We start from the raw sequence: 9,215 nt of genomic DNA, 5'->3' as shown, positions 1-9,215 counted from the left end.
TTTATTTATTTATTTATTTATTGCTTACGACTGTTAAGTAGTTTTGCAGTTTTCTGGAAGTTTGCTCCAGGTTAATGGAGCATAAAAACTGAATGCTGCTTCTCCATGTTTGGTTCTGGTTCCACTGATGCAGAGCAGAACCAGTACCAGAAGACCTGAGAGGTCTGGAAGGTTGACACAACAGCAACAGAGGATCTTTAATGTACTGTGGTGCCAAGCCGTTCAGTGATTTTTAGCGTACAGGCTGATTTTTATGACTGTTTCCTTTTAGCGGTGCCATCAACAAATCCCTTCGTTGCCGCGGCGATAGCCCCCGACATGGCCTCCAACCCCTTCCAGGCCAACGGCAGAGGTCCAGCTGCAGGTGAGAACGTTTAGAAAACATGAAATCCTTTTGTTATTCCATGTTTCTGATTAGATACTAGTGGAATTTTAATGTAACTCGGTTACATTGAAAAGTAGTATATGCTGAGTATCTAATGTATCTGTGTGTGTGTTGTGGGTATGTGTGTACCGTCGCTGTGCACACATGATGTGTGTGTTTCGTAGCCTCGTTTGGTACTGGCTCTATGAGCATGCCTGCCGGCTTTGGGAATGCGTCTTCCTACTGCCTCCCGACCAGTTTCAGCGGAAACTTCCAGCAGCAATTCCCCGGCCAGGCCCCCATTCCTTACCCCCAGCCTGGGGCCTACCAGCCTCAGTCTAATGGTTAGTGCCCTGTCCCCTCTGACCTCATACAGTATTGTACCTGTACAGGACCTGCCTTGTATCTTGTATCTATTTGATCATAAATGAAAGTCTGGATGGACAGTGATTTTTTTGTTTTTGGCAGCTGCTGTACAGTTACTTAAAGTTTGCATTTAGGGTGCAAAGCTTTTTGGGTTATTGTTTTTGATCAGAAATATAATAATAATAATAATAAAAAAAGATACCAACACTTATCAATAAGGCTCTGTTTACACCTAAATGCAACAGAATAAACCAAGGTTTTTACTCTTACTTTGTTTTCCCTATTTCTTTCAGAGTTTTGAATCATTGAGTATTATGGTTTAAATCATTTTAATATTTATGTGTTTCTGTGAAGTGAAGCCATTTTCCTTCCTCTCTGTCCCCCTTAGGGCCCGCCTTCCCAGTCTACGGTCAGAACAAGCCCTCCATTACGCCCTTTGGGCAGCCCATGGCTGTTCCTGGCATGTCCAATAACCCATTTATGGTGAGCATGCTCTGTCCCGCGTTTTTCACAGTTCTCTTCATAACTACCCAATCCTACCAGGGGTCTTTCTTCTGCCTGTAGTGCTTGTTTTTTTTTTGGGGGGGTTGGGGGGGTTCTGTTGATGTTGTGGATTCTATGGTGGCCTTGGAGTGCAAACCACATCAACAAATTGCTAAACACAACTAAAGATTGAAAAACACTGTTGGGTTAAACTAATCATTGTTTTATCATTTTATTTGAGTGTTTTAACCCCCAACAAACACAATGATATTATTAGCTAAGCATTATTCCAACTTAAGAAAACACATTAACTAAACAGAGACGTCGCTGATTGGACGACACCACTTTTCTTGTTGTGTTTTTCAATTGTGTTTAGTTATTCGCTGAAGCGGTTTGCGCTTCAGGGCCAACGCAGGAACATAATCTTGGATAATTCTTTTTATTTCAGGCCGGAGCGCCAGCGGGGCCATTCCCCTCTGGAGGTTCTTCCACCAATCCTTTCCTGTAGCACAGCTCCTGGCTTCGGCCACCAGAGGGCAGCATGCAGCACATACTCGAACGCACCTGTTCCGTCACGAAACTAGTGACAGTACATTTCTTAAGAAGAGACTTATCTATTTTTTTCTCCATGAAAGAAGTTTACAACACTATGAAGGAGTACAAAGGAATATATTTAGGACTAAGGGGACAGCTATGGCAGAAATGTACTGTCTGGACTATATTCCATTATTGTATGCTTTTTATTTTTAATATTTGTTTCCGTTCTAACTGTAAGCTTTGTGCATATCACTATTTGTAATCACAAACAAGTACATGTAATGTATAATAAGGACTGAACTAACAAGGATGCATAACCATAAACCTTGTGGTTAAAAACGACAAAAAAAAAAAAAAAGAAAAGGGGAAGAAAATCACTTCAAACTAACAGATAAGTAACAGTTTACATTTAAACAGGGTCTCATCCAAATCTGCATTTTTGGTAGAGTGATAATATTGTTGTTTTTTTTTCTAAGTTCAAAAAAGGGAATTATTTTCTTGTTAATTTAAGAACTCTTTTTTCGCACCAGGTTTCCTGTATTAAGCCACGTTTCCGTTACTGCGATTCTTGAAATATAAAAATAGGCTTTAGTCTGATAGATAGGACTTTTAAAAATGAAAATAAAATGTAACCTTCAGAGCAGGTTAATGTAATATGGCATTGATCTGAATAGGCCAACATTTAAAGATTGTCGTTTAGGCAATCTTTAATATGGTGACAATTTCATATGTCACCATATGAAATTAAGTATAAAAAAAACAACAAAAAAAGCTGAGTTTTGCTGTATTTACACAAATTAATCAGATAATTAAGTCATATTTCAGCTGAAATGTAATTCCTACAATTGCTACATATTGGTTACTACAGAAATAGGAATATTTATGATGGTCCTACAGAGACTAAAGCAGAAATATATAGTAAATACCTGTTAAATTTAGTCATTAAGTGCTTATTAGCTGACCTGCTGAGGTAGTGGATGCTGACCAGAGGAGATTCATAGCTTGCCAATTGTAGGTTTAAAACAGCGTTACCCTCAGGATGGGTGGTTCTGTTTGTCTTCACACAAATATTTCCAAACAACTAAGCTAGTCTTTCTGTTCAGCAATCAGTTGGGGCAGGGCGTCTTACTGTAGGCCCCAGGCCCATGCCTGTTGGCAGTGCACAGCAACTATACTATGTAGATTATGAGGCAGACAGGAGTCTGTCGTGTTTTACTTACAGGTAAAGGAACAGACACGGCTCTTAGAGCATAAACAGAGGAGAACCAAGTAAAGGTTAAGTTAGTCGGATTTCTTTGTGTTATTTTACCTAAGCTGATAAGTCCTTGTTAAAGTTGGTAAGTATACTCTTGTAACTTGGGGAGCATAATTCAGATATTCTCTATATTCTATGAATAAAAACAGCAGAAAGAGACTGTTATTGAAGGCCTCAGGCTTGTGATCCGGTTTGGGCTACCTCAGAACACATGAAGTCAGGATCCCACGGTTTTGTTGGGGAGTGGTGGCTTGTACTTTAAAAGCAGAACATCTTCAGCATTTGACTGACTAAACATCTGGGAGATCAGGGTTGTGTTCACTGTCCTCTTTTTGAATCTGTCCTCTTTGCCTTCGTTTTTAAAGCATCCGATCAGACGAGGAAAATGTGGGGAGAAGGTTTGTTTAGATGAGGCGAAGTCTTCAGGGACTGCATACATCACTGGACCAGCCCCCTGACTGTGGACAATTTGGGTTTCAGTTATGTTTAAAAAAAAGTTTCTTGTTTTTACAAGATTAGGTAGTAAATGTGTACATTTATAAATATATGTATAAATAAATTAAAAGATTTTTAACTACACTGCCTAACTTGTCTTTATTGCAGATGACATACTTAACGCTTGAGCAGCAACATACTGCAAGAATTGATGATGAAACAGATTAACATTTAATAAAGCTGATTTCAGGTTCATTTCACTTCCTGTATACTTGTATATATAAAAATGTAAGCTGGTATAATGATAAAAGTCCTTGAATCTCAACAGGACATTCGACTGACGTTGTCATAGCAACGCCTAAACACTTGACATGGCGTCGCTTCTAACAGATCCATTGTTTGAGACTTATGGACGGGGTCCTCCGCCAATTAAAGATTATTATCACTTTTTTGTCACCAAGTCAGAAGTAAGTAACTGCAGTGTACTGCAGTACTATAACAGAAGTTTTGCTTTCTTTTTTAAGTTTAAGCGATTGAAATGGCTAGCATAAAGTGAACATTAGCTAAACCTGCTGCAAGACAAACTTCTTCCAACTTTTCCATTGGTTTTCTGCTCGTAAACAAAAAAAGCAGGTGCGTCTCAATGAATTAGAAGTCTTCAAAAAGTGAATTGCATACAGGAATTTAATATAAGAAAAACCTATTCATGTGAAGTTTCAAAAGGTACATATAAATTGGAAGCATACGTTTCTGTTAATTTCAGTATTAACGACTTGAAAAAAATAAAACAAACTTCAGCTTCTATGAAAATTGAAATAGTTAGGTTAGGCTATACAGATGACAAAAAGGACTTTAGTCCCAGAATTATGACTTTATGTTCTTAATCAGAATTCTGAATTTTTTTTCAGTGACCTTAATCCTTTTCTGTAGGTTTTTATGTGGAAATATGGACAGACCTTACTTTTTGTGCATGACTTTAGTATTTATGTTCCATCATATGTCACAAATGCTTGGATGAAGAAAAAGACTTTCATTGATATTTAATAAAAATAACTAGTCTGTGTTTTTTCCCTCCCTCATTTGAACTGGAGCTCTTTTACTCTATTTCCAGATAATATGGAGATGGTGGAAGATCTCGCCCAGAATGGTGTACAGACACACCAAGCCTGGAGAGGTGAAGGAGTCTCTCAGTGACTTCTTGGAGGACACTGATCTACAGAGTAAGGCAACTATATATCGAGATTTGTTAAAACAGAGTCAGAGGAAATAAATAAATGTTTTGTCATAACTGAAAAACAAAAGAGAAAAAGCAAAACTAGTCATCAGAGTTTCCCAGTGGAACAGTGGTTAGTAGAGTTGTCTCTGGGTGTTATGCAGTTTCTAAAGTTTGTGCTTCCTCTGCAGATTGCATCAATTTAGAAAACTTGATCACATTTATTTTTTATAATATTTTATTATCAAATCTATTCTTTACATTTCCTTTTTTTATTTTTTGATATGGCAACATTTTTGTATCAGGAGAAAAAAACAATATCAAACATTTAGTAAAAGTAGCCAGAAAAATTAATTATCACCAGTACTGTGCAGTATCTAACACGAAAATACTAAAAGACCTTCTCCACTCCGCCTGTCACACACTGCATGGTGAATTGGAGCTCCGGCCATCTGGTAAGAGATTAAGAGCCAAAAGCAAGAACAACTACATGTAAACACTCCTTTATTACTGAGGACATCATTATTCAGCTTAATTTAAAATGTGATTATCTAAAAATGATCATTTGACATTTATTTTCTATAAGACTTGCTGTTGTAGAATCATCATGTCTCTGATTGTGTTTCATCTGGTTGCAATAGACTTTTTTTTTTAAAGTGGTGCTAATCGTAACAAGCACTAAATACTATCCAGCACAGTCTGAAAAAAACCCCCCAACAACTATGGCCTCCTTCTTCAGGAGAAGTCAGAGTGGTCTTTGGAGATCATGTCTTGGAGTTCACCATGGCTTTGTGCGAAGGCCGTTACAATTATCTTGATCGGCTGTCTGACTCACTCCTCCTACGGATAATAAACTTTCTGGAGCTTGAGGATGTGGATCAGCTTGGCCAGACCTCACGCAAGTTTCAGCAGGTGAGTTGCAGAAAAACACTAAGAAACACAAATGAAGTAATTCTCTATTACCAATGCACATTTTGTATCATTTCAATTTTTAGACACTTGTACCAAATATTTAACTTTTTTAAAAAACTGTTTCCATGAAATCCAATAATATATAGTCAATGAAGACATTATTCTTAAACTGCCTTTTGTATTCACTCAGGTTCCTTGCCTGATGTTAAAATGATGATCTGAAAGATTAAATGTGACAAACCATTAACAGAAACAAAATCTCTAAGGTAGAATATCCTTCTTTTACGACACTGTATCTTACTGTGAAGTGTTTTTCCCCTTCAGCTGTGCGGGTCAGAGGAGTTCTGGGAGCAGGCAATGCGTCGCCATTGCTGCAGCATTTCTGACGAAGTGGCGTCTCTGGCGAAGGAAATAGGCTGGCGCACCGTTTTCTTCACCAACAAGTTACATCTGCAGAAGCTGCTCAGCCGCAGGAGGAAGATGTCTAAGGAGCAACATGAAGGCCCCGGCACCGATGAGGCGACACAGTCAGGGGAATCTTCCACTGAAAGCTTTAAGGAGGAAATTGACTTTGGTGCTGGAGCTGGTCCAGACTTTGACAATATAGATCCACACGTTGACAGCACTGAGCCACACGTTGACAGCACTGAGCCACATGTTGACAGCACTGAGCCACACGTTGACAGCGCTGAGTCACACGTTGACAGCACTGAGCCACACGTTGACAGCACTGAGCCACACATTGACAACATCTCCAACCATAATGCCACCTCTGGTTCAAACGTTGGAGTATGAGTCCATCAAACTCCTTTGCTGACTGTTTCAGGGACAACATCAGGTTGTCTGAGGTTGAGACGTTGCCTCAAAACAGGAAGTTTTGACAGGAAGTCTTGAGGCAAAACTTCCTGCTCCCTCCCTAACTGAACAGGAGCACAAAGCCAATTTGACTGATTTATGCCTCATTAAAAATTGCTAAAATTTCAGTTCAATTCTTATAGTTGTATTACTAACATGTGTGATTAAATATCTGGTTAGTTGCTCATTTGAATCATCTTTTTCTTGATTTGTCTATGTTACTTGTTTTATTATACCTAAGTCACATAAGAGACTTACTTTAGAGTAACAGGAATAATTTTAATGTTAATGTACATTGAAATTCACAATTTATAATTCAGAAGAGCTAATTAAGAATATAAAATATAGTGTGACCTGTCATAGCAATTTTAGCTATATTTAGCTATACACTGTTAGCTTATAGATGGAGTATGTTACTATAGGTCAACATGCTAGCCACCATGCAAATAACACTTTAGCTAAAATTAGCATTTTAGTTAATTTTGATATAATTGCTAAACTTAACATATTGAATGGACTAGTCTATGTTAGTCAACATAATAGTAGTAGCCCACATAATATTGACATTATTTTACCTGACCTTAGTATTTTTGCAAATGTTATCTTATATACTGCTGTTTGTATACCAGAGGGAATAGGTTACTCAGTATTTTAGCTAATTTTGGACATTTTCCTGGAACACACTAAACATGTACACAAACCATCCTTTTTTAAGGTTTGACTCTCAGGTTTGAGGCCTGCAGAACCTTACTCCCCACCTGAACTTGTGATTCGGGTCTTACAGATACACACTCTTTGGAAGGCCCCTTTAAGCTTTCTTCAGAAATGTTCTCATATGAAACATGTCATAGTTAATAATTGCTTCTTGAGAATCAGATGTAAAATTGGTTTAAAACTGTCATCAACTATTCCTTCCCTGTCAAACAATCTTCTCCACAGTTGTCTTCAAAAGAAAATCATTCTGTAAGGAAGCCAACATCACTGGCCTTGTTTGTATTTAATACTTACATCAGCTCCCTCCAAATCTTAACAGGAGACCCAAAAAGTAGGAGTGTTTATAGGATTGATGGTGTCTGGGACTCAGAAGAAGCCCCCTAGGGGGCACAAGCAGCCAAAGCTAATGGACTGGTCTATTCTTAGCATTCCCTGTCTGCCTGCTTGGACCACTTTGTTTGGAAGAAATGTAGTGTTTACAAACATGTAAGGGTTATTCATATTTTTGGTCAGGTTCCAGTTTTCCTCTACACTGAAAAAGTTAGTCTTACGATACTGAAAGAAAAGCCGGAGACAAAGGGGAAGAAACATTGGCAGATTATCAGTCTGTCCTCCATGTTATTCTTGAGACCTAAGAAGCTTCTTTGCTACCCATTTTGCAAACAGGCTGTTCTCCAACAGATTGTGAAGCACTGTGCATGTAGATACTGAGCAAGCTCTGCATCGGTGGCAACAGGACTCTGTTGCACAGCGCTGTATAGCTAGTTTTCCTGGAGTTGTTGGAGACTCTTGGGGATCCTGTAGCCTTTTTTTGTAAACTGTGATGACCTGGGACAACAACACTCCCAGTGTTGCAAGTGGTGGTGCAAGACATATTTAAAAAGATGACAAGTCAGAACATAAACAGAAGACGAAAAGAAATTGAATAGGATACTGGCTGCTAAAAATCCTTTAACAGACTCCAGAAAATAAAATCTTGAACTATCCCTTTAATTTGTCTCCCGGCTCCGCTGGGAATGTGTGCCGCCTCTCCATGTAGAGCTGTCTGGTGGGCTTAAGAAGATTGAGTGAAACAGTGTGAAGACTACATAACATCTTCTGAGGCACTAGCACAGAGTGGTTCCCTCATCTTAATCCTTGCTAACAACCCTCCACCAACCACCAAGCTTGGTTAATTACCCCAAGGTTAAAGCAGCAGGCGACTCATAGATCAAGCATAAAAACCAACTGAAATAAAACATCAGAGAACCTTTTTGGAAACAATCCTGTGAACTTATCTGGCACAGTTCTTTATTTTCAACCACGCTCCTGTGATCCATTACAACCAAGTGACTTGTGAAGGCACTGAGGCCCAGTGGGCTCTCTGGGAGAGTAACTCTGAGCAGCAGAAGTCGTGTGTGAAGTAAAAGTGAAACTTATGGAGGATCTGTGAGCTTTCAGCTTACAGCTCTCTCCCTCCCTGACCTGGAAACAGATAAAACTCATGGCCTCTTTTCATCCACTCAGGAGGCTTAAGGGCTTCACTGACACTATGATCCATTTACAAGTCCACACTGTCATGGCTGACTCAATGACTTGGCCGCTGGCTCTCTTAGATCAAAATATTCTTAAGCTTTCTTTTAGCCGGTGAGAAATTACAAAGAAATAACAAAAAAATAAAAAATAAAATCAAATAAATAAGGGCAAATGTTGGTTTGTTTTCTTCAGTAAAGTGGTTTCATGAGGACCTTAAGTATAACCCTCTGACTGTTTTTAGAAGCTGGGTGATCTGTGAGGAGTCTTCCTAGGCCACTTGAAGGGGTCAAAAGTTCTTACATTGGTGGTTGTGGACAGCAAGCAAAGCCTTTGGTCTTCTGCAGGATACTGACAGCTTGAGACTCTTTGAGAAAGGATTAGCTAATATTATCTCAGGTTTATCAACCTGAATTGGCCCACACATTATAATAGACGAAGTGTTGGGATTGCCTGCAATTAAAATTGTTTCAGAAATTTTAAAATGAGGTTCTATGAAAAGGTTATAAGCAGCTGAGATGCAGTAGATAACAATCTTGGTGATTTATCAAATGGTCTAGAAGGTGGAA

General features: G+C 38.8%; 2 protein-coding genes across 3 annotated transcripts in view; both read left to right on the top strand.

Annotated features, from left to right (window-relative positions):
• agfg1b (ArfGAP with FG repeats 1b) overlaps positions 1–3,170 on the top strand; it is a 13,320-nt gene extending 10,150 nt beyond the window's left edge. The window contains exons 8-11 of the mRNA XM_007568771.2: positions 207–364; positions 550–708; positions 1,119–1,213; positions 1,662–3,170. Coding sequence (XP_007568833.1) covers positions 207–364; positions 550–708; positions 1,119–1,213; positions 1,662–1,721 — 472 coding nt within the window. The 3' untranslated portion in view covers positions 1,722–3,170. The remainder of the gene's footprint in view (positions 1–206; positions 365–549; positions 709–1,118; positions 1,214–1,661) is intronic.
• Positions 3,171–3,773: 603 nt separating this feature from the next.
• On the top strand, positions 3,774–6,613 carry fbxo36b (F-box protein 36b). 2 transcript variants are annotated; one of them, XM_016680035.1, is made up of 5 exons: positions 3,774–3,907; positions 4,552–4,660; positions 5,393–5,565; positions 5,890–6,220; positions 6,263–6,613. In XM_016680035.1, exons 1-5 carry the CDS (start codon positions 3,812–3,814, stop codon positions 6,358–6,360), a joined length of 807 nt encoding a protein of 268 aa, XP_016535521.1. In that variant the 5' UTR covers positions 3,774–3,811; the 3' UTR covers positions 6,361–6,613. The 2 variants fall into 2 exon arrangements, with proteins under 2 accessions (XP_016535521.1, XP_007568778.1); XM_007568716.2 differs by having other exon boundaries at positions 5,890–6,613.
• Positions 6,614–9,215: the final 2,602 nt, after the last annotated feature.

The sequence above is a fragment of the Poecilia formosa genome, unplaced genomic scaffold (genome assembly GCF_000485575.1).
Source record: "Poecilia formosa unplaced genomic scaffold, Poecilia_formosa-5.1.2 Scaffold230, whole genome shotgun sequence".
Taxonomy (NCBI): Eukaryota; Metazoa; Chordata; class Actinopteri; order Cyprinodontiformes; family Poeciliidae; genus Poecilia; species Poecilia formosa.
The sequence above is the reverse complement of the archived record's forward strand: the minus strand, read 5'-3'. Positions and strand labels throughout refer to the sequence as shown.

Coding starts and splice junctions, on each gene's coding strand:
- fbxo36b (XM_007568716.2), top strand. CDS start 3,812: ATGGCGTCGCTTCTAACAGATCCATTGTTTGAGACTTATGGACGGGGT. Junction 3,908..4,551: donor TTTTTGTCACCAAGTCAGAA/GTAAGTAACTGC, acceptor CTCTATTTCCAG/ATAATATGGAGATGGTGGAA. Junction 5,566..5,889: donor CCTCACGCAAGTTTCAGCAG/GTGAGTTGCAGA, acceptor TTTCCCCTTCAG/CTGTGCGGGTCAGAGGAGTT.